This window comes from Bombina bombina, chromosome 4 (genome assembly GCF_027579735.1).
Source record: "Bombina bombina isolate aBomBom1 chromosome 4, aBomBom1.pri, whole genome shotgun sequence".
Taxonomy (NCBI): Eukaryota; Metazoa; Chordata; class Amphibia; order Anura; family Bombinatoridae; genus Bombina; species Bombina bombina.
Window position 1 is genome coordinate 520,799,197 of NC_069502.1, and position 27,170 is coordinate 520,826,366.

Genomic DNA, 27,170 nt, shown 5'->3' on the forward strand with positions numbered 1-27,170 from the left:
AGAAGGATTAGAGAAAGGGTTATCAGCAAGTTCTTTAAAGGGCCAGCTCTCTGCTTTATCTATTTTGTTACACAAGCGTCTGGCGGATATTCCAGACGTTCAATTTTTTTGTCAGGCTTTGACTAGAATCAGACCTGTGTTTAGACCAATTGCTCCTCCTTGGAGTTTGAATTTAGTTCTTAAAGTTCTTCAAGGGGTTCCGTTTGAACCTATGCATTCCATAACTATTAAGTTATTATCTTGGAAAGTTTTATTTCTGGTTGCTATTTCTTCTGCTCGAAGAGTATCTGAGCTTTCGGCATTACAATATAATTCTCCTTATCTTATTTTTCATTCGGATAAGGTGGTGTTACGTACTAAACTTGGTTTTATTCCTAAAGTTGTTTCGGACAGGAACATTAATCAGGAGATTGTTGTTCCTTCTTTGTGTCCTAATCCTTCTTCTCTGAAGGAACGCCTGCTATACAATGTGGATGTCGTCCGTGCTTCAAAGTTTTCCTTACAAGCGACTAAGGACTATCGTCAATCGTCTTCCCTATTTGTCAATTTTTCAGGGAAACGTAAGGGTCAGAAGGCTACGGCTACCTCACTTTTCTTTTGGCTGAGGAGTATTATCCGTTTTGCATATAAGACTGTTGGACAGCAGCCTCCTGAAAGAATTACGGCTCATTCCACTAGGGCTGTTGCTTCCTCATGGGCATTCAAAAATGATGCTTCTATTGAACAGATTTGCAAGGCTGCAACTTGGTCTTCTCTTCACACTTTTTCTAAATTCTACAAATTTGATACCTTTGCCTCGGCTGAGCCTGTTTTTGGGAGAAAGGTTCTTCAAGCAGTGGTGCCTTCCGTTTAGGTTCCCTGTCTTGTTCCTCCCTTTTCATCCGTGTCTTATAGCTTTGGTATTGTATCCCACAAGTAAGGATGAAATCCGTGGACTCATTGTGTCTTGAAAAAGAAAAGAAAATTCATGCTTACCTGATAAATGTATTTCTTTTTAGACACGATGAGTCTACGGCCCGCCCTTTTCTATGAGACAGATTATTAATTTGTTAAACTTCAGACACCTCTGCACCTTAGCTTTTCTTTTCTCTTCCTAACTTCGGTCGAATGACTGGAGTGGGAGGGAAGGGAGGAGCTATATATACAGCTCTGCTGTGGTGCTCTTTGCCTCCTCCTGCTGACCAGGAGGCGATATCCCACAAGTAAGGATGAAATCCGTGGACTCATTGTGTCTAAAAAGAAATACATTTATCAGGTAAGCATACATTTTCTTTTTTCTTACAAAGGTCAGAAAAATTAAAGATTCTCAACTCTTGCCTGGCCCTTCCTGAAGATAATTGGCCTGATGGTGGCTTCTATGGGCATCATTCTCAACTCTTGCCTGGCCCTTTATGGAGGTAATTGGCCTGATGGTGGCTTCTATGGACATCATTCCATTTTCTAGGTTCCATCTCAGACTTCTGCAGTTATGCATGCTACGACAATGGAACGGGGACTATGCGGATCTGTCTCCACAAATAGATCTGGATCAGGCGACAAGATACTCTCTTCCGTGGTGGTTGTTTTAGGAACACCTCTCCCATGGGACTTGTTTCCGCAGACCCTCCTGGGTGTTTGTGACCACGAATGCCAGCCTTCTGGGTTGGGGAGCAGTCTGGGGCTCGTTGAAGGCTCAGGGTCTATGGACTTGGGAGGAGTCAGAGCTTCCAATAAACGTCTTAGAGCTGAGAACGATCTTCAATGCTCTATTGGCCTGGCCTCATTTAGATTTAGCCCAGTTTATCAGGTTCCACTCGGATAACATAACATTGGTGGCGTACATCAACCACCAAGGAGGATCTCTGCGATCCTTGGCCATGTCAGAGGTGGCCCAAATTATTCAGTGCGCGGAGACCCACAATTGCTGTCTATCTGCGATCCACATTCCAGGAGTGGACAATTCAGAAGCGGATTTTCTGAGCAGGCAGACCTTTCATCCTGGGGAGTGGGAACTCCATCCGGAGGTGTTTTCCAGTTTGATCCTCAAATGGGGGCAGCCAGAACAGGATCTCATGGCTTATCGGCAGAACGCCAAGCTTCCTAGGTACGGATCGAGGTCCAGGGATCCTCATGCCGTCCTGATAGATCCTCTGGCGGTTCCTTGGAATTTCAGTCTAGCATACCTGTTTCCGTCGTTCGCTCTCCTTCCAAGAGTCATTGCGCGGATCAAGCAGGAGAGGGCGTCATTCTCATAACTCCGGCGTGGTCTCGCAGAATCTGGTATGCAGACCTAGTGGAGATGTCATCCTTTCCACCTTGGAGACTTCCTCTGAGGAAGGACCTTCTATTTCAGGGTCCCTTCTTTCATCCAAATTTCATTTCTCTGAAGCTGACTGCTTGGAGATTGAACGCTTAATTTTATCCAAGCATGGGTTTTCTGAGTCGGTCATTGAGACCTTGATCCAGGCTCGTAAGCCTGTAACTCGTAGGATTTACCATAGGACATGGCGTAAATATTTGTATTGGTGTGAATCCAAAGGATACTCTTGGAGTAGAGTCAGTCCTAGGATTTTGTCTTTTCTCCATGAGAGTCTGGAGAAGGGATTGGCAGCTATTACACTGAAGGGTCAGATTTCAGTGTTGTCTATTCTGTTGCATAAGTGCCTGGCGGATGTGCCAGACGTGCAATAATTTTGTCAGGCTTTGGTCAGGATTCAGCCTATGTTCCGACCTGTAGTCTTAATCTTGTTCTTAAGGTTTTAAAGCAGGCTCCGTTTGAGCCTATGCATTCCTTAGATATTAAGTTGTTATCTTGGAAAGTTTTGTTTCTTGTTGCTATTTCTTCTGCTCGGAGAGTTTCTTATCTCTCGTGTTAGTGTGATTCCCCTTATTTTATCTTTCATTCGGATAAGGTGGTTCTGTGTACTAAGTTTGGTTTCCTGCCTAAAGTTGTTTCGGTCAAGAAAATTAATCAGGAAATCGTTGTTCCTTCTTTGTGCCCTAAGCCTTATTTGCATAAGGAACATTTGTTGCATAACCTAGATGTTGTGCTAGCACTAACATTTTATCTTCAGACGACTAAGGACTTAAGTTAGTCTTCTGCTTTGTTTGTTTTTCTGTGAAACACAAGGGTCAGAAAGCTACGGCTACTTCGCTTTCCTTTTGGCTGAGGAGTGTTATTCGCTTGGCATATGAGACTGCTGGACACCAACCTCCTGGGAGAATCGCAGCTCATTCCACGAGGGCTGTCTCTTCTTCCTGGGCCTTCAAAAATGAAGCTTCTGTGGAACAGATTTGCAAGGCTGCAACTTTGTCATCTTTGAATACTTTTTCTAAATTTTCTAAATTTGATACTTTTGCTTTGGCTGAGGCTTCTTTTGGGAGAAAGGTTCTTCAAGCAGTGGTGCCTTCTGTTTAGGTTAACTGCCTTGTCCCTCCCTTATCATCTGTGTCCTCTAGCTTGGGTATTGATTCCCAACAGTAATTGATGATGTTCCGTGTACTCACCGTGTCATTAGAAAGAAAATGAAATTTATGCTTACCTGATAAATTTTATGTCTGTCTTGACACGGTGAGTCCATAGCCCACCCTGTTTTTTTCAGACAGTTTTTTTGGTATATAAACCTCAGGCCAGGAGTGATATTCCCAACAGTAATAGATGATGATCCGTGGACTCATCGTGTCAAGAAATAAATTTATCAGGTAAGCTTAAATTTAGTTTCTTTCAGAATTCCTAGGATTTTGCAGTAGTTACAGGATGGTCTGGATAAGTGCCTATCTGTCAGTTCTCTGAAATGGCAGATTTCTGCTCTTTCAGTTTTGTTCCACTGGAAGATAGCTAATCATGGTTTTATTCAAGATTGAATTTAATTTCTCAGTGAAAAAATATTTTTTAATCCTTCCCTTTATGTTATTACTCTTGGACTCCAAGGTTTGGATATTACCTTCACCACCTGTATGAAAAAAACATAATTTATGTTTATCTGATGAATTCATTTCTTTCATGGTGGTTTTCTTTTTTCTCCGCTCATTTTATGGCTCTTATTCCTTTTTCTTAACTCTCTGTGCTTGGCTAGACTGAGGTATGTGTGAGGTAAGAGGGTTTTTATAGGGCTCTTGGCATTTGGGAATCTTTGTTTCGTCCTAGTGGTAGAAAAGAGTAATTTCCAGGAGTAATGGATTGTGGACTCTCACCACCTTATGAAAGAATGCAAAATGTATGCTTACCTTCTAAATTAATTTATTTCATCATTGTGGAGTCCACAATCCATGCTTAAAGGGGCATGATACCCAAATATTTTCTTTCATGATTTAGAAAGAGCATGCAATTTTAAACAACTTTCTAATATACTTCTATTATCTAATTAGCTTCATTCTCTTAATATACTTTGCTGAAAAGCATATCTAGATAGGCTCAGTAGCTACTGATTGGTTGCTGCACATAGATGCCTTGTGTGATTGGCTCACCCGTGTGCATTGCTATTTCTTCAACTAAGTATATCTAAAGAACGAAGCAAATTAGATAATATAAGTAAATTAGAATGTTGTTTAAAATTGTATTCTCTATTTGATTCATGACAGAAATTTTTGGGGTTTAATGTCCCTTTAATGGATTGTGGACTATTACCACCATGAAAGTAATGAATTTATCAGGTAAGTATAAATTATGTTTTTAATGAAATTTTTTTTCAATATCCTAACTCTACCCACCATTTGCCTTTTTTGGAAGAGCCAATGTGGGCGTTAGTCCACAGACAATAAGCCTAGCCACGGTAATAAAGTTAGTATAAAATTGATTTGGATTTATCTGTTAAATATATGTAGCAGTATTAACCTTGAAAAATCAGCAGGGTGCATTTCAAGTTCTGAGAATTTGAAATTACTCAATTTACAGATCTAGATTACATGAAAAGAGGCAAAATAATGAAAATAGATTTGAAAAGTTGTTTTATTATGCAAAACTAAAAATTTGATATAAAAATGTCCAGGTTTTTTATGTCCCTTTACAATTTTACCTCACCAGTAAAGTTATTTTCATTTTTCCCCCATCATAGTTTATGTATATATGGGGGTGGTGATCGGAAAAAACAAATAAACGTGGTCCATAAAGGTGTGGATATTGTCATTGCAACACCTGGAAGACTGAATGATCTTCAGATGAATGACTTAATAAATCTAAAAAGTACAACTTATTTGGTAAGTATCTGTATGGTTATGTACTAAACAGAGGTAACTAATATGTCTACACGACTAAAAGTTATTTTGGTTTAAAAAATAAATAACTGCTATTGCTTGTATATACCGCATATGGACTTTGTATTGTTTTGTGCATTGTACATGGATATTTGTATGTGTATATTTATAATATAGTCTTTGCATGTGTAGTTATCATGTATAGAAAAATTAAGGGACACAACATCAATTTCTGTAATAGTATTAGGGCTAGGTGATATAGGCAAAAATGAAAATCGCGATTTTGGACCCAAAAAATTGCGATTTGAGATTTTAATCGCAATTTTCTTATAAATGACTATAACACGTTAATTTTTCAATAAAAAAAATATTTAACACTACAGAATCTTAATGTACATTTCTCCTGTTAAGTGTGATCAGTCCACGGGTCATCATTACTTCTGGGATATTGCTCCTCCCCAACAGGAAGTGCAAGAGGATTCACCCAGCAGAGCTGCCATATAGCTCCTCCCCTCTACGTCACCTCCAGTCATTCTCTTGCACCCAACGACTAGATAGGATGTGTGAGAGGACTATGGTGATTATACTTAGTTTTATACCTTCAATCAAAAGTTTGTTATTTTATAATAGCACCGGAGTGTGTTATTCCTTCTCTGGTAGAATTTGAAGAAGAATCTACCTGAGTTTTTACTATGATTTTAGCCGGCGTAGTTAAGATCATATTGCTGTTTCTCGGCCATCTGAGGAGAGGTAAACTTCAGATCAGGGGACAGCGGGCAGATTAATCTGCAAAGAGGTATGTAGCAGCTTATTATTTTCTGACAATGGAATTGATGAGAAAATTCTGCCATACCGATATAATGTAAACTCAGCCTTAAATGCAGTAGCAGCAACTGGTATCAGGCTGTCATGTATGCATATTTCTCCAACATAGGTGTGTCCGGTCCACGGCGTCATCCTTACTTGTGGGATATTCTCCTCCCCAACAGGAAATGGCAAAGAGCCCAGCAAAGCTGGCCATATAGTCCCTCCTAGGCTCCGCCTACCCCAGTCATTCTCTTTGCCGTTGCACAGGCAACATCTCCACGGAGATGGCTTAGAGTTTTTTGGTGTTTAAATTTTTTAAATTATATACTTTTGCTTCTTCGGAGGCTATTTTTGGGAGAAAGGTTTTGCAAGCCGTGGTGCCTTCCGTTTGGGTGACCTGATTTGCTCCCTCACTTCATCCGTGTCCTAAAGCTTTGGTATTGGTTCCCACAAGTAAGGATGACGCCGTGGACCGGACACACCTATGTTGGAGAAAACAGAATTTATGCTTACCTGATAAATTACTTTCTCCAACGGTGTGTCCGGTCCACGGCCCGCCCTGGTTTTTTTAATCAGGTCTGATGAATTATTTTCTCTAACTACAGTCACCACGTTACCATATGGTTTCTCCTATATATATTTCCTCCTGTCCGTCGGTCGAATGACTGGGGTAGGCGGAGCCTAGGAGGGACTATATGGCCAGCTTTGCTGGGCTCTTTGCCATTTCCTGTTGGGGAGGAGAATATCCCACAAGTAAGGATGACGCCGTGGACCGGACACACCGTTGGAGAAAGTAATTTATCAGGTAAGCATAAATTCTGTTTTTACACTTCAGTATTCTGGGGAATGGCACTTCACTGGAATTATACTGTGTGCATAAGACTGTAGCCTAATTTGCAGGGACTAGCAACAGGCTTTTTAATAACACTTAATTTATGTTAAACGTTTTTTGCTGGCATGTAAAATCGTTTCATTTCTGAGGTACTGGGTGAATAAAATATTTTGGGCACTATTTTTTTCCACTTGGCAGTTGTTTTATTTAATTTATGACAGTTTACTGATCTCTCTCACTGTTGTGTGTGAGGGGGAGGGGCCGTTTTTGGCGCTTTTGCTACGCATCAAAAAATTCAGTCAGAAGCTCACTGTACTTCCTGCATGATCCGGTTCATCTCTAAAGAACTCAGGGGTCTTCAAAACTTGTTTTGAGGGAGGTAATCACTCACAGCAGAGCTGTGAGATTGTAGTTGACTGTGATAAAATTGTGTTTTTTACAAAGATTTGATGCTATAACCTTTCAGTTTATTAACTTTCAACTGTCATAACTCTTTCTGTGCTTCTTATAGGCACAGTACGTTTTCTTATTATAATAAATTACTTGAAAAGTATTTCCAAGTTGCTAGTTTATTTGCTAGTGTGTTAAACATGTCTGATTCAGAGGAAGACATCTGTGCTATATGTGCTAATGCCAAAGTGGAGCCCAATAGAAATTTATGTACTAACTGCATTGATGCTACTTTAAATAAGAGTCAATCTGTACAAATTGAACACATTTCACCAAACAACGAGGGGAGAGTTATGCCGACTAACTCGCCTCACGTGTCAGTACCTGCATCTCCCGCTCGGGAGGTGCGTGATATTGTGGCGCCGAGTACATCTGGGCGGCCATTACAAATCACATTACAGGATATGGCTACTGTTATGACTGAAGTTTTGGCTAAATTACCAGAACTAAGAGGTAAGCGTGATCACTCTGGGATGAGAACAGAGTGCGCTGATAATATTAGGGCCATGTCAGATACTGCGTCACAACTTGCAGAACATGAGGACGGAGAGCTTCATTCTGCGGCTGACGGTTCTGATCCAAACAGATTGGATTCAGATATTTCAAATTTCTCCAACATAGGTGTGTCCGGTCCACGGCGTCATCCTTACTTGTGGGATATTCTCTTCCCCAACAGGAAATGGCAAAGAGCCCAGCAAAGCTGGTCACATGATCCCTCCTAGGCTCCGCCTACCCCAGTCATTCTCTTTGCCGTTGTACAGGCAACATCTCCACGGAGATGGCTTAGAGTTTTTTAGTGTTTAACTGTAGTTTTTATTATTCAATCAAGAGTTTGTTATTTTGAAATAGTGCTGGTATGTACTATTTACTCAGAAACAGAAAAGAGATGAAGATTTCTGTTTGTATGAGGAAAATGATTTTAGCAACCGTCACTAAAATCCATGGCTGTTCCACACAGGACTGTTGAGAGCAATTAACTTCAGTTGGGGGAACAGTGAGCAGTCTCTTGCTGCTTGAGGTATGACACATTCTAACAAGACGATGTAATGCTGGAAGCTGTCATTTTCCCTCTGGGATCCGGTAAGCCATGTTTATTACGATTGTAAATAAGGGCTTCAAAAAGGGCTTATTAAGACTGTAGACTTTTTTTGGGCTAAATCGATTGATTATTAACACATATTTAGCCTTGAGGAATCATTTTATCTGGGTATTTTGATATAATAATATCGGCAGGCACTGTTTTAGACACCTTATTCTTTAGGGGCTTTCCCAAAGCATAGGCAGAGCCTCATTTTCGCGCCGGTGTTGCGCACTTGTTTTTGAGAGGCATGGCATGCAGTCGCATGTGAGAGGAGCTCTGATACTTAGAAAAGACTTTCTGAAGGCGTCATTTGGTATCGTATTCCCCTTGGGGCTTGGTTGGGTCTCAGCAAAGCAGATACCAGGGACTGTAAAGGGGTTAAAGTTCAAAACGGCTCCGGTTCCGTTATTTTAAGGGTTAAAGCTTCCAAATTTGGTGTGCAATACTTTTAAGGCTTTAAGACACTGTGGTGAAAATTTGGTAAATTTTGAACAATTCCTTCATGTTTTTTCGCATTTGCAGTAATAAAGTGTGTTCAGTTTAAAATTTAAAGTGACAGTAACGGTTTTATTTTAAAACGTTTTTTGTACTTGTTATCAAGTTTATGCCTGTTTAACATGTCTGAACTACCAGATAGACTGTGTTCTGAATGTGGGGAAGCCAGAATTCCTATTCATTTAAATAAATGTGATTTATGTGACAATGACAATGATGCCCAAGATGATTCCTCAAGTGAGGGGAGTAAGCATGGTACTGCATCATTCCCTCCTTCGTCTACACGAGTCTTGCCCACTCAGGAGGCCCCTAGTACATCTAGCGCGCCAATACTCCTTACTATGCAACAATTAACGGCTGTAATGGATAATTCTGTCAAAAACATTTTAGCCAAAATGAACACTTATCAGCGTAAGCGCGACTGCTCTGTTTTAGATACTGAAGAGCATGACGACGCTGATATTAATATTTCTGAAGGGCCCCTAACTCAGTCTGATGGGGCCAGGGAGGTTTTGTCTGAGGGAGAAATTACTGATTCAGGGAACATTTCTCAACAAGCTGAACCTGATGTGATTGCATTTAAATTTAAGTTGGAACATCTCCGCATTCTGCTTAAGGAGGTATTATCCACTCTGGATGATTGTGACAAGTTGGTCATCCCAGAGAAACTATGTAAAATGGACAAGTTCCTAGAGGTGCCGGGGCTCCCAGAAGCTTTTCCTATACCCAAGCGGGTGGCGGACATTGTTAATAAAGAATGGGAAAGGCCCGGTATTCCTTTCGTCCCTCCCCCCATATTTAAAAAATTGTTTCCTATGGTCGACCCCAGAAAGGACTTATGGCAGACAGTCCCCAAGGTCGAGGGAGCGGTTTCCACTTTAAACAAACGCACCACTATACCCATAGAGGATAGTTGTGCTTTCAAAGATCCTATGGATAAAAAATTAGAAGGTTTGCTTAAAAAGATGTTTGTTCAGCAGGGTTACCTTCTACAACCAATTTCATGCATTGTCCCTGTCGCTACAGCCGCATGTTTCTGGTTCGATGAGCTGATAAAGGCGGTCGACAGTGATTCTCCTCCTTATGAGGAGATTATGGACAGAATCAATGCTCTCAAATTGGCTAATTCTTTCACCCTAGACGCCACTTTGCAATTGGCTAGGTTAGCGGCTAAGAATTCTGGGTTTGCTATTGTGGCGCGCAGAGCGCTTTGGTTGAAATCTTGGTCGGCTGATGCGTCTTCCAAGAACAAGCTACTTAACATTCCTTTCAAGGGGAAAACGCTGTTTGGCCCTGACTTGAAAGAGATTATCTCGGATATCACTGGGGGTAAGGGCCACGCCCTTCCTCAGGATCGGCCTTTCAAGGCAAAAAATAAACCTAATTTTCGTCCCTTTCGTAGAAACGGACCAGCCCAAAGTGCTACGTCCTCTAAGCAAGAGGGTAATACTTCTCAAGCCAAGCCAGCTTGGAGACCAATGCAAGGCTGGAACAAGGGAAAGCAGGCCAAGAAACCTGCCACTGCTACCAAGACAGCATGAAATGTTGGCCCCCGATCCGGGACCGGATCTGGTGGGGGGCAGACTCTCTCTCTTCGCTCAGGCTTGGGCAAGAGATGTTCTGGATCCTTGGGCGCTAGAAATAGTCTCCCAAGGTTATCTTCTGGAATTCAAGGGACTTCCCCCAAGGGGGAGGTTCCACAGGTCTCAGTTGTCTTCAGACCACATAAAAAGACAGGCATTCTTACATTGTGTAGAAGACCTGTTAAAAATGGGAGTGATTCATCCCGTTCCATTAAGAGAACAAGGGATGGGGTTCTACTCCAATCTGTTTATAGTTCCCAAAAAAGAGGGAACGTTCAGACCAATCTTAGATCTCAAGATCTTAAACAAGTTTCTCAAGGTTCCATCGTTCAAGATGGAAACCATTCGAACTATTCTTCCTTCCATCCAGGAAGGTCAATTCATGACCACGGTGGATTTAAAGGATGCGTATCTACATATTCCTATCCACAAGGAACATCATCGGTTCCTGAGGTTCGCATTCCTGGACAAACATTACCAGTTCGTGGCGCTTCCTTTCGGATTAGCCACTGCTCCAAGGATTTTCACAAAGGTACTAGGGTCCCTTCTAGCTGTGCTAAGACCAAGGGGCATTGCTGTAGTACCTTACTTGGACGACATTCTGATTCAAGCGTCGTCCCTTCCTCAAGCAAAGGCTCACACGGACATTGTCCTGGCCTTTCTCAGATCTCACGGATGGAAAGTGAACGTGGAAAAGAGTTCTCTATCTCCGTCAACAAGGGTTCCCTTCTTGGGAACAATAATAGACTCCTTAGAAATGAGGATTTTTCTGACAGAGGCCAGAAAAACAAAACTTCTAGACTCTTGTCGGATACTCCATTCCGTTCCTCTTCCTTCCATAGCTCAGTGCATGGAAGTGATCGGGTTGATGGTAGCGGCAATGGACATAGTTCCTTTTGCACGCATTCATCTAAGACCATTACAACTGTGCATGCTCAGTCAGTGGAATGGGGACTATACAGACTTGTCTCCGAAGATACAAGTAAATCAGAGGACCAGAGACTCACTCCGTTGGTGGCTGTCCCTGGACAACCTGTCACGAGGGATGACATTCCGCAGACCAGAGTGGGTCATTGTCACGACCGACGCCAGTCTGATGGGCTGGGGCGCGGTCTGGGGATCCCTGAAAGCTCAGGGTCTTTGGTCTCGGGAAGAATCTCTTCTACCGATAAATATTCTGGAACTGAGAGCGATATTCAATGCTCTCAAGGCTTGGCCTCAGCTAGCGAGGGCCAAGTTCATACGGTTTCAATCAGACAACATGACAACTGTTGCGTACATCAACCATCAGGGGGGAACAAGGAGTTCCCTGGCGATGGAAGAAGTGACCAAAATCATTCTATGGGCGGAGTCTCACTCCTGCCACCTGTCTGCTATCCACATCCCAGGAGTGGAAAATTGGGAAGCGGATTTTCTGAGTCAGACATTGCATCCGGGGGAGTGGGAACTCCATCCGGAAATCTTTGCCCAAGTCACTCAGCTGTGGGGCATTCCAGACATGGATCTGATGGCCTCTCGTCAGAACTTCAAAGTTCCTTGCTACGGGTCCAGATCCAGGGATCCCAAGGCGGCTCTAGTGGATGCACTAGTAGCACCTTGGACCTTCAAACTAGCTTATGTGTTCCCGCCGTTTCCTCTCATCCCCAGGCTGGTAGCCAGGATCAATCAGGAGAGGGCGTCGGTGATCTTGATAGCTCCTGCGTGGCCACGCAGGACTTGGTACGCAGATCTGGTGAATATGTCATCGGCTCCTCCTTGGAAGCTACCTTTGAGACGAGACCTTCTTGTTCAGGGTCCGTTCGAACATCCGAATCTGGTTTCACTCCAGCTGACTGCTTGGAGATTGAACGCTTGATCTTATCGAAGCGAGGATTCTCAGATTCTGTTATCGATACTCTTGTTCAGGCCAGAAAGCCTGTAACTAGAAAGATTTACCACAAAATTTGGAAAAAATATATCTGTTGGTGTGAATCTAAAGGATTCCCTTGGGACAAGGTTAAGATTCCTAGGATTCTATCCTTCCTTCAAGAAGGATTGGAAAAAGGATTATCTGCAAGTTCCCTGAAGGGACAGATTTCTGCCTTGTCTGTGTTACTTCACAAAAAGCTGGCCGCTGTGCCAGATGTTCAAGCCTTTGTTCAGGCTCTGGTTAGAATTAAGCCTGTTTACAAACCTTTGACTCCTCCTTGGAGTCTCAATTTAGTTCTTTCAGTTCTTCAGGGGGTTCCGTTTGAACCCTTGCATTCCGTTGATATTAAGTTATTATCTTGGAAAGTTTTGTTTTTAGTTGCAATTTCTTCTGCTAGAAGAGTTTCAGAATTATCTGCTCTGCAGTGTTCTCCTCCTTATCTGGTGTTCCATGCAGATAAGGTGGTTTTACGTACTAAACCTGGTTTTCTTCCAAAAGTTGTTTCTAACAAAAACATTAACCAGGAGATTATCGTACCTTCTCTGTGTCCGAAACCAGTTTCAAAGAAGGAACGTTTGTTGCACAATTTGGATGTTGTTCGCGCTCTAAAATTCTATTTAGATGCTACAAAGGATTTTAGACAAACATCTTCCTTGTTTGTTGTTTATTCTGGTAAAAGGAGAGGTCAAAAAGCAACTTCTACCTCTCTCTCTTTTTGGATTAAAAGCATCATCAGATTGGCTTACGAGACTGCCGGACGGCAGCCTCCCGAAAGAATCACAGCTCATTCCACTAGGGCTGTGGCTTCCACATGGGCCTTCAAGAACGAGGCTTCTGTTGATCAGATATGTAGGGCAGCGACTTGGTCTTCACTGCACACTTTTACCAAATTTTACAAGTTTGATACTTTTGCTTCTTCTGAGGCTATTTTTGGGAGAAAGGTTTTGCAAGCCGTGGTGCCTTCCATTTAGGTGACCTGATTTGCTCCCTCCCTTCATCCGTGTCCTAAAGCTTTGGTATTGGTTCCCACAAGTAAGGATGACGCCGTGGACCGGACACACCTATGTTGGAGAAAACAGAATTTATGTTTACCTGATAAATTACTTTCTCCAACGGTGTGTCCGGTCCACGGCCCGCCCTGGTTTTTTTAATCAGGTCTGATAATTTATTTTCTTTAACTACAGTCACCACGGTACCATATGGTTTCTCCTATGCAAATATTCCTCCTTAACGTCGGTCGAATGACTGGGGTAGGCGGAGCCTAGGAGGGATCATGTGACCAGCTTTGCTGGGCTCTTTGCCATTTCCTGTTGGGGAAGAGAATATCCCACAAGTAAGGATGACGCTTTGCTGGGCTCTTTGCCATTTCCTGTTGGGGAAGAGAATATCCCACAAGTAAGGATGACGCCGTGGACCGGACACACCGTTGGAGAAAGTAATTTATCAGGTAAACATAAATTCTGTTTTTAAATTTAAGCTGGAAAACCTCCGTGTATTACTAGGGGAGGTGTTAGCGGCTCTGAATGATTGTAACACAGTTGCAATACCAGAGAAAATGTGTAGGTTGGATAAATATTTTGCGGTACCGTCGAGTACTGACGTTTTTCCTATACCTAAGAGACTTACTGAAATTGTTACTAAGGAGTGGGATAGACCCGGTGTGCCGTTCTCACCCCCTCCGATATTTAGAAAGATGTTTCCAATAGACACCACCACACGGGACTTATGGCAAACGGTCCCTAAGGTGGAGGGAGCAGTTTCTACTTTAGCTAAGCGTACCACTATCCCGGTGGAGGATAGCTGTGCCTTTTCAGATCCAATGGATAAAAAGTTAGAGGGTTACCTTAAGAAAATGTTTGTTCAACAAGGTTTTATATTGCAACCCCTTGCATGCATTGCACCTGTCACGGCTGCAGCAGCATTTTGGTTTGAGTCTCTGGAAGAGACACTTGAATCAGCTCCATTAGATGAGATTACACACAAGCTTAAAGCTCTTAAGTTAGCTAACTCATTTATTTCAGATGCCGTAGTACATTTAACTAAGCTTACGGCTAAGAATTCCGGTTTCGCCATTCAGGCGCGCAGAGCTCTGTGGCTAAAATCCTGGTCAGCTGATGTTACTTCTAAGTCTAAATTACTTAATATACCTTTCAAAGGGCAGACCTTATTCGGGCCCGGATTGAAAGAAATTATCGCTGACATTACAGGAGGTAAAGGCCATGCCCTGCCTCAAGACAGAGCCAAACCTAAGGCTAGACAATCTAATTTTCGTTCCTTTCGGAATTTCAAAGCAGGAGCAGCATCAACTTCCTTTGCTCCAAAACAAGAAGGATCTGTTGCTCGCTACAGACAAGGCTGGAGACCTAACCAGTCCTGGAACAAGGGCAAGCAGGCCAGGAAACCTGCTGCTGCCCCTAAAACAGCATGAATTGAGGGCCCCCGATACGGGAACGGATCTAGTGGGGGGCAGACTTTCTCTCTTCGCCCAGGCTTGGGCAAGAGATGTCCAGGATCCCTGGGCGCTAGAGATAATATCTCAGGGATACCTTCTGGACTTCAAATACTCTCTCCCAAGAGAGAGATTTCATCTGTCAAGGTTGTCAACAAACCAAATAAAGAAAGAGGCGTTTCTACGCTGCGTACAAGAGCTTTTATTAATGGGAGTAATCCATCCAGTTCCACGGTCGGAACAGGGACAAGGTTTTTACCCAAATCTGTTTGTGGTTCCCAAAAAAGAGGGAACTTTCAGGCCAATCCTGGATTTAAAGATCCTAAACAAATTCCTAAGAGTTCCATCGTTCAAAATGGAGACTATTCGGACAATTTTACCCATGATCCAAAAGGGTCAGTACATGACCACAGTGGATTTAAAAGATGCTTACCTTCACATACCGATCCACAAAGATCATTACCGGTATCTAAGGTTTGCCTTTCTAGACAGGCATTACCAGTTTGTAGCCCTTCCATTCGGATTGGCTACGGCTCCAAGAATCTTCACAAAGGTTCTGGGTGCTCTTCTGGCGGTACTAAGACCGCGAGGAATTTCGGTAGCTCCGTACCTAGACGACATTCTGATACAAGCTTCAAGCTTTCAAACTGCCAAGTCTCATACAGAGTTAGTACTGGCATTTCTAAGGTCGCATGGATGGAAGGTGAACGAAAAGAAGAGTTCTCTCTTTCCACTCACAAGAGTTCCCTTCCTGGGGACTCTTATAGATTCTGTAGAAATGAAAATTTACCTGACAGAAGACAGGTTAACAAAACTTCAAAGTGCATGCCGTGTCCTTCATTCCATTCAACACCCGTCAGTGGCTCAATGCATGGAGGTAATCGGCTTAATGGTAGCGGCAATGGACATAGTACCCTTTGCACGCCTACACCTCAGACCGCTGCAATTGTGCATGCTAAGTCAGTGGAATGGGGATTACTCAGACTTGTCCCCTTCTCTGAATCTGGATCAAGAGACCAGAAATTCTCTTCTATGGTGGCTTTCTCGGCCACATCTGTCCAGGGGGATGCCATTCAGCAGGCCAGACTGGACAATTGTAACAACAGACGCCAGCCTACTAGGTTGGGGTGCCGTCTGGAATTCTCTGAAGGCTCAGGGACAATGGAATCAGGAGGAGAGTCTCCTACCAATAAACATTCTGGAATTGAGAGCAGTTCTCAATGCCCTTCTGGCTTGGCCCCAGTTGACAACTCGGGGGTTCATCAGGTTTCAGTCGGACAACATCACGACTGTAGCCTACATCAACCATCAGGGAGGGACAAGAAGCTCCCTAGCAATGATGGAAGTATCAAAGATAATTCGCTGGGCAGAGTCTCACTCTTGCCACCTGTCAGCAATCCACATCCCGGGAGTGGAGAACTGGGAGGCGGATTTTTTAAGTCGTCAGACTTTTCATCCGGGGGAGTGGGAACTTCATCCGGAGGTCTTTGCCCAAATACTTCGTCATTGGGGCAAACCAGAGATAGATCTCATGGCGTCTCGACAGAACGCCAAGCTTCCTCGTTACGGGTCCAGATCCAGGGATCCGGGAGCGGTCCTGATAGATGCCTTGACAGCACCTTGGACCTTCAGGATGGCTTATGTGTTTCCACCCTTCCCGATGCTTCCTCGATTGATTGCCAGAATCAAACAGGAGAGAGCATCAGTGATTCTAATAGCGCCTGCATGGCCACGCAGGACTTAGTATGCAGATCTGGTGGACATGTCATCCTGTCCACCTTGGTCTCTACCTCTGAAACAGGACCTGCTGATACAGGGTCCTTTCAAACATTAAAATCTAACTTCTCTGAAGCTGACTGCTTGGAAATTGAACGCTTGATTTTATCAAAACGTGGTTTTTCTGAGTCAGTTATTGATACCTTAATACAGGCTAGGAAGCCTGTTACCAGAAAGATTTACCATAAAATATGGCGTAAATACCTATATTGGTGCGAATCCAAAGGTTACTCTTGGAGTAAGGTTAGGATTCCTAGGATATTGTCTTTTCTACAAGAAGGTTTAGAAAAGGGTTTATCCGCTAGTTCCTTAAAGGGACAGATCTCAGCTCTGTCCATTCTGTTGCACAAACGTCTGTCAGAAGTCCCAGACGTTCAGGCTTTTTGTCAGGCTTTGGCCAGGATTAAGCCTGTGTTTAAAACTGTTGCTCCGCCATGGAGTTTAAACCTTGTTCTTAACGTTTTACAGGGCGTTCCGTTTGAACCCCTTCATTCCATTGATATAAAGTTGTTATCTTGGAAAGTTCTATTTTTAATGGCTATTTCCTCGGCTCGAAGAGTCTCTGAGTTATCAGCCTTACATTGTGATTCTCCTTATTTGATTTTTCACTCGGATAAGGTAGTTATGCGTACTAAACCTGGGTTCTTACCTAAGGTAGTCACTAACAGGAATATCAATCAAGAGATTGTTGTTCCATCCTTGTGTCCAAATCCTTCTTCAAGGAAGGAACGACTTCTGCACAATCTGGATGTAGTTCGTGCCCTAAAATTTTATTTACAGGCAACTAAAGATTTTCGACAAACGTCTTCCCTGTTTGTCGTTTACTCTGGTCAGAGGAGAGGTCAAAAAGCTTCTGCTACCTCTCTCTCTTTTTGGCTTCGTAGCATAATACGTTTAGCTTATGAGACTGCTGGACAGCAGCCTCCTGAAAGAATTACAGCTCATTCCACTAGAGCTGTGGCTTCCACTTGGGCCTTTAAGAATGAGGCCTCTGTTGAACAGATTTGCAAGGCTGCAACTTGGTCTTCGCTTCATACTTTTTCCAAATTTTACAAATTTGACAATTTTGCTTTTTCGGAGGCTATTTTTGGGAGAAAGGTTCTTCAGGCAGTGGTTCCTTCTGTATAAAGAGCCTGCCTGTCCCTCCCGTCATCCGTGTACTTTTGCTTTGGTATTGGTATCCCAGAAGTAATGATGACCCGTGGACTGATCACACTTAACAGGAGAAAACATAATTTATGCTTACCTGATAAATTCCTTTCTCCTGTAGTGTGATCAGTCCACGGCCTGCCCTGTTTTTTACGGCAGGTAAATATTTTTTAAATTATACTCCAGTCACCACTACACCCTTTGGCTTCTCATTTCTCGTTGGTCCTTGGTCGAATGACTGGAGGTGACGTAGAGGGGAGGAGCTATATGGCAGCTCTGCTGGGTGAATCCTCTTGCACTTCCTGTTGGGGATCAGCAATATCCCAGAAGTAATGATGACCCGTGGACTGATCACACTACAGGAGAAAGGAATTTATCAGGTAAGCATAAATTATGTTTTTACATGTTTCTCAATGTCCAATACACTCTTGGAGCATAAAAATACAAACCACAAAATAGTTGAAATAAAATGAGCTGCCTTTGCTGTGGTTACATAGTAACCACTAGCCAGTTCTTAGGTCTTCTGACACAACATTGTCATGTTTTCTTGGGCAGTCATTCTAACTGGTGTATGATTAACATATGAACTTCCCATACATCAGAAAAAAATATATCTTTCAAAAACGAAGCCGCCTCTTTAAAAGAAAGTCTTGTTGAAGGGTTTAAAAACATTTCAGAATGTGCACCTTGGAAAATAGATCAGGCAGTAGAGTAAAAGTGCACTTGTACTTCACTGTCTGAGCTATTTCTCCAACATTGGTGTGTCCGGTCCACGGCGTCATCCTTACTTGTGGGACATTCTCTTCCCCAACAGGAAATGGCAAAGAGTCCCAGCAAAGCTGGTCACATGATCCCTCCTAGGCTCCGCCCACCCCAGTCATTCTCTTTGCCGTTGCACAGGCAACATCTCCACGGAGATGGTTAAGAGTTTTTTGGTGTTTAAATGTAGTTTTTATTCTTCTATCAAGTGTTTGTTATTTTAAAATAGTGCTGGTATGTACTATTTACTCTGAAACAGAAAAGGATGAAGATTTCTGTTTGTAAGAGGAAGATGATTTTAGCAGACAGTAACTAAAATCGATTGCTGTTTCCACACAGGACTGTTGAGATGAAGTAACTTCAGTTGGGGGAAACAGTTAGCAGACTTTTCTGCTTAAGGTATGACTAGCCATATTTCTAACAAGACCATGTAATGCTGGAAGGCTGTCATTTCCCCTCATGGGGACCGGTAAGCCATTTTCTTAGTTAAACATAAAAGAATAAAGGGCTTCAAAAAGGGCTTAAAAACTGGTAGACATTTTTCTGGGCTAAAACGATTGCTTTACTAGGCATATTATGCAGATTCTAACTAATAATTGGTATTATAATCTTGGGGAACGTTTAGAAAAACGGCAGGCACTGTGTTGGACACCTTTTTCAGATGGGGGCCTTTCTAGTTATAGACTGAGCCTCATTTTCGCGCCATTAATGCGCAGTTGTTTTTGGAGAGCAAGGCATGCAGATGCATGTGTGAGGAGCTAAGAATCACTGAAAAAGCTTATAGAAGGCGTCATTTGGTATCGTATTCCCCTCTGGGCTTGGTTGGGTCTCAGCAAAGCATATAGCTGGGACTGTATAGGGGTTAAATGTAAAAACGGCTCCGGTTCCGTTATTTTAAGGGTTAAAGCTCTGAAATTTGGTGTGCAATACTTTTAATGCTTTAAGACACTGTGGTAATTTTTGAACAATTCCTTCATACTTTTTCACATATTCAGTAATAAAGTGTTTTCAGTTTGAAATTTAAAGAGACAGTAACGGTTTTATTTTAAAACGTTTTTTGTGCTTGGTTGACAAGTTTAAGCCTGTTTAACATGTCTGTACCATCAGATAAGCTATGTTCTATATGTATGAAAGCCAATGTGTCTCCCCATTTAAATTTATGTGATAAGTGTGCCATAGTGTCCAAACAAAGTAAGGACAGTAATGCCACAGATAATGATATTGCCCAAGATGATTCCTCAAATGAGGGGAGTAAACATGATACTACATCATCCCCTAATGTGTCTACACCAGTTTTGCCCACACAGGAGGCCCCTAGTACATCTAGTGCGCCAATACTTATTACCATGCAACAATTAACGGCTGTAATGGATAACTCCATAGCAAATCTTTTATCCAAAATGCCTACTTATCAGAGAAAGCGCGATTGCTCTGTTTTAAACACTGAAGAGCAGGAGGGCGCTGATGATATTTGTTCTGACATACCCTCACACCAATCTCAAGGGGCCATGAGGGAGGTTTTGTCTGATGGAGAAATCTCAGATTCAGGAAAAATTTCTCATCAAGCTGAAACTGATGTTGTGACATTTAAATTTAAATTAGAACATCTCCGCGCACTGCTTAAGGAGGTGTTATCTACTCTGGATGATTGTGACAATTTGGTCATTCCAGAGAAATTATGTAAGATGGACAAGTTCCTAGAGGTTCCGGTGCCCCCCGACGCTTTTCCTATACCCAAGCGGGTGGCGGACATAGTAAATAAAGAGTGGGAAAGGCCCGGCATACCTTTTGTCCCCCCCCCCTATATTTAAGAAATTATTTCCTATAGTCGACCCCAGAAAGGACTTATGGCAGACAGTCCCCAAGGTCGAGGGGGCGGTTTCTACTCTAAACAAACGCACTACTATTCCTATCGAAGACAGTTGTGCTTTTAAAGATCCTATGGATAAAAAATTAGAGGGTTTGCTTAAAAAGATTTTTGTACAGCAAGGTTTCCTTCTACAACCAATTTCATGCATTGTTCCTGTCACTACGGCAGCGTGCTTCTGGTTCGAGGAACTAGAAAAGTCGCTCAGTAGAGAATCTTCGTATGAGGAGTTTATGGACAGAGTTCAAGCACTTAAATTGGCTAACTCTTTTGTTTTAGATGCCGCTTTGCAATTAGCTAGATTAGCGGTGAAAAATTCAGGGTTTGCTATCGTGGCGCGCAGAGCGCTTTGGCTTAAGTCTTGGTCAGCGGATGTGTCATCCAAGACAAAATTGCTTAACATTCCTTTCAAAGGTAAAACATTATTTGGACCAGATTTGAAAGAGATTATTTCAGACATCACTGGAGGAAAGGGCCACGCCCTCCCACAGGATAGGTCTTTTAAGGCTAAAAATAAGCCTAATTTTCGTCCCTTTCGCAGAAACGGACCAGCCTCTAATTCTGCATCCTCTAAGCAAGAGGGTAATACTTCACAACCCAAACCAGCCTGGAAACCAATGCAAGGCTGGAACAAGGGTAAGCAGGCCAAGAAGCCTACCACTGCTACCAAATCAGCATGAAGGGATAGCCCCCGATCCGGAACCATATCTAGTGGGGGGCAGACTCTCTCTCTTTGCTCAGGCTTGGGCAAGAGATGTTCAGGATCCTTGGGCGCTAGAAATAGTTTCTCAAGGTTATCTTCTGGAATTCAAGGAACTACCCCCAAGGGGAAGGTTCCACAGGTCTCAATTATCCTCAAACCAAATAAAGAGACAGGCATTCTTACATTACGTAGAAGACCTGTTAAAGATAGAAGTGATACATCCAGTTCCAATAAAAGAACAAGGAATGGGATTTTACTCAAATCTGTTCGTAGTTCCCAAAAAAGAGGGAACATTCAGACCAATTTTGGATCTGAAGATCCTAAACAAATTTCTCAGGGTTCCATCGTTCAAAATGGAAACCATTCGAACGATCCTTCCCACCATCCAGGAAAGTCAATTTATGACCACCGTGGATTTAAAGGATGCGTACCTACATATTCCTATCCACAAGGAACATCATCAGTTCCTAAGGTTCGCTTTTCTGGACAAGCATTACCAGTTTGTGGCACTTCCATTCAGATTAGCCACTGCTCCGAGAATTTTCACAAAGGTACTAGGGTCCCTTCTAGCGGTTCTAAGACCAAGGGGCATTGCAGTAGTACCTTACTTGGACGACATCCTAATTCAAGCGTCGTCCCTGTCAAAAGCAAAGGCTCATACGGACATCGTCCTAGCCTTTCTCAGATCTCACGGATGGAAGGTGAACAAAGAGAAAAGTTCTCTGTCCCCGTCAACAAGAGTTCCCTTCTTGAGAACAATAATAGATTCCTTAGAAATGAGGATTTTTCTGACAGAGGTCAGAAAATCAAAACTTCTAAGCTCTTGTCAAGTACTTCACTCTGTTCCTCGTCCTTCCATAGCGCAGTGCATGGAGGTAATAGGTTTGATGGTTGCAACAATGGACATAGTTCCTTTTGCACGAATTCATCTAAGACCATTACAACTGTGCATGCTCAAACAGTGGAATGGGGATTATACAGACTTGTCTCCGATGATTCAAGTAGATCAAAAGACCAGAGATTCACTCCGTTGGTGGCTGACCCTGGACAATCTGTCACAGGGAATGAGCTTCCGCAGACCAGAGTGGGTCATTGTCACGACCGACGCCAGTCTAGTGGGCTGGGGCGCGGTCTGGGAATCCCTGAAAGCTCAGGGTTTATGGTCTCGGGAAGAGTCTCTTCTCCCGATAAACATTCTGGAACTGAGAGCGATATTCAATGCTCTCAGAGCTTGGCCTCAACTAGCAAAGGCCAAATTCATAAGGTTTCAATCAGACAACATGACGACTGTTGCATATATCAATCATCAGGGGGGAACAAGGAGTTCCCTGGCGATGAAAGAAGTGACCAAGATAATTCAATGGACGGAGGATCACTCCTGCCACTTGTCTGCGATCCACATCCCAGGAGTGGAAAATTGGGAAGCAGATTTTCTGAGTCGTCAGACATTCCATCCGGGTTAGTGGGAACTCCATCCGGAAATCTTTGCCCAAATAACTCAATTATGGGGCATTCCAGACATGGATCTGATGGCGTCTCGTCAGAACTTCAAGGTTCCTTGCTACGGGTCCAGATCCAGGGATCCCAAGGCGACTCTAGTAGATGCACTAGTAGCACCTTGGACCTTCAACCTAGCTTATGTATTCCCACCGTTTCCTCTCATTCCCAGGCTGGTAGCCAGGATCAATCAGGAGAGGGCCTCGGTGATCTTGATAGCTCCTGCGTGGCCACGCAGGACTTGGTATGCAGACCTGGTGAATATGTCATCGGCTCCACCATGGAAGCTACCTTTGAGACAGGACCTTCTTGTTCAGGGTCCATTCGAACATCCGAATCTGGTTTCCCTCCAACTGACGGCTTGGAGATTGAACGCTTGATTTTATCAAAGCGTGGGTTTTCAGATTCTGTAATAGATACTCTGATTCAGGCTAGAAAGCCTGTAACTAGAAAAATTTACCATAAAATATGGAAAAAATATATCTGTTGGTGTGAATCCAAAGGATTGCCATGGAACAAGATAAAAATTCCTAAGATTCTATCCTTTCTACAAGAAGGTTTGGAGAAAGGATTATCTGCAAGTTCTCTAAAGGGACAGATCTCTGCTTTATCTGTTTTACTTCATAAACGACTGGCAGCCGTGCCAGATGTTCAAGCATTTGTTCAGGCTCTGGTTAGGATCAAGCCTGTTTACAGACCTTTGACTCCTCCCTGGAGTTTAAATCTAGTTCTTTCAGTTCTTCAAGGGGTTCCGTTTGAACCCTTACATTCCGTAGATATTAAGTTACTATCTTGGAAAGTTTTGTTTTTGGTTGCAATCTCTTCTGCTAGAAGAGTTTCAGAGTTATCTGCTCTGCAGTGTTCTCCTCCTTATCTGGTGTTCCATGCAGATAAGGTGGTTTTGCGTACTAAGCCTGGTTTTCTTCCTAAAGTTGTTTCTAAGAAAAATATTAACCAGGAGATAGTTGTACCTTCTTTGTCTCCGAATCCAGTTTCAAAGAAGGAGCGTTTGTTACACAATTTGGACGTTGTCCGTGCTCTAAAATTCTATTTAGAGGCTACTAAAGATTTCAGACAAACATCATCCTTGTTTGTTGTTTATTCTGGTAAAAGGAGAGGTCAAAAAGCGACTTCTTCCTCTCTTTCCTTTTGGCTTAAACGCATTATCCGTTTGGCTTATGAGACTGCCGGACGGCAGCCTCCTGAAAGAATCACAGCTCACTCCACTAGGGCTGTGGCTTCCACATGGGCCTTCAAGAACGAGGCTTCTGTTGACCAGATATGTAAGGCAGCGACTTGGTCTTCACTGCACACTTTTGCCAAATTTTACAAATTTGATACTTTTGCTTCTTCGGAGGCTATTTTTGGGAGAAAGGTTTTGCAAGCTGTGGTGCCTTCCGTTTAGGTGACCTGATTTGCTCCCTCCCTTCATCCGTGTCCTAAAGCTTTGGTATTGGTTCCCACAAGTAAGGATGACGCCGTGGACCGGACACACCAATGTTGGAGAAAACAGAATTTATGCTTACCTGATAAATTACTTTCTCCAACGGTGTGTCCGGTCCACGGCCCGCCGTGGTTTTTTAATCAGGTCTGATGAATTATTTTCTCTAACTACAGTCACCACGGTATCATATGATTTCTCCTATATATATTTCCTCCTGTCGGTCGGTCGAATGACTGGGGTGGGCGGAGCCTAGGAGGGATCATGTGACCAGCTTTGCTGGGACTCTTTGCCATTTCCTGTTGGGGAAGAGAATGTCCCACAAGTAAGGATGACGCCGTGGACCTGACACACCGTTGGAGAAAGTAATTTATCAGGTAAGCATAAATTCTGTTTTTCCGTGGTGCACTTTCTGAACTGTTGGCGTCAATAAATACTTTCTTTAAAGAGGAGGCTTCATTTTTTTCTATGTAAACAGGCTTTATTTTACCTGTGTAGGCAGCTGACTGCTGCCATCAGAGCTGAGGCAAACCGGCAAATTCCTCCATAGCGCAGCTCCTGCATAGCCTCTCTACTCCCCCCACCCCTCCTTTCCCTACAGAAGCCTGTGCGCAATGAACAGTTGCAGCCAGCCCTCCTGTACGTCATAGGTGATGTCATAGGGGGCGGGGCTAAAAATTGCATCATTTTGCGGTTTTTAAATTGCAGCGATTTATCGCGGTTTTAAATTGCATATGCGATTAATTGTGCAGCTCTAAATAGTATCTATGCAAACATCCTCTAACACTTTTAATATACTGCAAGGAACATTAAAGGGACATTAAACACTTTGAGATGGTAATATTTAAATTTATAAATCACAACATGGCAGCTCCTATTGTTTTAAAAACACTAAAACTTCACACTTATTTTGTCAATATTAAACAACTAATGAAACTATAAATGAATATAAATGAAACTATAAATAATGAAACTAAATGCATATACATGTTATTCTCAGACAATTTTTTTCTTTGACTGCATCATTCTATCTGGCATTTATTTTGTGTTTAATGTCCCTTAAAGGTGTCTAAATGTAATTGTTTGTAATATTCAACAGAATTTTCCCCTCACCTACCTTCTGCACAGTCCTCTCAGCTCTGTAATCTGCTTTTTTAAAAAAAATGTTTCAATAATCATATCGCTGCAGAAAAGCAGAAGCTTTTGAGGATAAAGATGTATGCTTACTGTATGCTTACTCTGGTTTCAGTTCACCTTTGCAGTTTTTTATTTTATTTTAAATGCATGACCGAATTGAATGCAACTGTGGGCCTCAATAGAAGCAAGTGTTACATCTTCTGGTTGTAGCTCCATATTTCTTTCATAATTTTTTTTTTAAATTGTTTATTTATCATCTAAGTTGTTTACAATCAGGAGTAGAACATTGGGTACAACCAAAATCATCCAGACAAATTCACATACAACCATAAATGTCTCTTACAGGCTATATTGTCCATTAGAAGTAAACGTCTCATGTTTGTTGCTGTGATTGCAGTCAATAACAATGTCTTCTGAGATTTCTTTTTTTTTTTAAAACTTAATAAACAGACAAATAAAACTGTACAACAAACCAACTAATCAACATATTAACATAGTATAGCAATGTTCAATCATGTAGTCATGACTCCCTTTAGTCAATTTAAGATTCATGTCCTCTAATTAGTGCAGTTCTTTAAGAGCCCTGAGACTGCATTTGTGGGCTAACTATATCTATTTCTAGGCTTTATTGATCAAATTTAATAATCATTCTCCCCTCAATCTAGCATTGATTATGAACTCTGTATTTGTTATAGGGTATAGCAATTGTGTTTGTACCTGCTGAGGCAAATTGTGTATAAAGCATCCCCACTTATTCATGAAGCTATGTGTTCTATGAGACATGTCTCCCACGGAATCATGTAACTCAATGGGTGAAGAAGGGAATTTTTAAGTTGTGTTACAGTAGGTATGATTTTTGAATTCCATGTTTTAAGCACTAATTTCCTGGCTAGCAATATGGCTGTGCCTAACAACTTGTCCTTTTTGTGTAACCCTTTGGGCAGTCGTAGAAACAGTATTGTCTCATTATTTATTGCGAGTTTTAAAGCTACATTATATTTTAAGCCAGTATGCTGTTGAGTTCCAATATTTAACCAGGCGTGGACAGCGCCATAACAGGTGAGTCAGATCAGGGTTTTCTTTTTGACATTTAGGGCATATATTTTCTGTGTGCGGGACCCATCTCTGGTATACCTTGGGAGTTATATAAGCTTGATGTAATAATCTAATATGCGAGTCCCTTAGGTCTTGTTATAGTTTACTTTTGCGTTGTGTTGCTATACTAGATTGCATCAGCCCCAAGTCTACTGGTGTTCCCAGAGATGTAGTCCACTTTTTGGCTATATTTGTCAGAGCAAAAGTGTTGGTAGCTTCCAATAATAATCTGTATATTGGGAAGATATAATATATTCCCTGTGTGACGGTGAAACTAATTGTACTATTGGACACATCGTTTAGAAAATATCTCCCGCCTGTAAGAGGTTCACAACATAGTGTCTCACTTGTAAATATGCAAAGTGGTGCGTACTCGGCAAATAGTATTGGGTTTGTATCGTTCTGAAACTTTTGATCGTATTGTCTGCATCATCTAGAATATGTTGAATGTTTTGCAGTCTCTGCTGCTGCCATACTCAAAATGGTTTGGTGGTGATACCTGCTACAAAATCAGGGTTCCTTTGGAATGGTAAGTATTTAGTGCAAGTCTGTGGGATCTTGAACCACTTACATAGTGAGCTCCAGGCTCTTGGGGTTCTGTTAATGGGAGCAGTTCCCCTACATTATGTTGGGTCTGCTGCAGGGTTAGATGAGGTAGGACTGCCAATGAGCAAGGCTTAATTTGTTCTTCATCTAGAATTTTAAAGGTGAAGTGGTATTGCTGACTTAGCCAGTCTACTACAAATTTGGAAAGGGCTATCCAATTATAGAGCATACGATTGTCCTGAGTTTAAACCAGGATACACACAAACAGTGTTCCACCAATGGAAAAATAAAGGCCTATTTTTTGTTATACAATTATTGTCAGCAGATCTTACAATAGATTCATTTACAAATATCGCTAAGAAATATGATCTGCCTAAAAACGATTTTCTCTTGTAAGATGTATCGAGTCCACGGATTCATCC

The 27,170-nt window shown here is 42.3% G+C and overlaps 1 protein-coding gene across 1 annotated transcript in view; it reads left to right on the forward strand.

Annotated features, from left to right (window-relative positions):
• DDX43 (DEAD-box helicase 43) overlaps positions 1-27,170 on the forward strand; it is a 1,089,992-nt gene that overhangs the window by 512,629 nt on the left and 550,193 nt on the right. Inside the window, exon 10 of the mRNA XM_053712000.1 lies at positions 5,034-5,175. Coding sequence (XP_053567975.1) covers positions 5,034-5,175 — 142 coding nt within the window. The remainder of the gene's footprint in view (positions 1-5,033; positions 5,176-27,170) is intronic.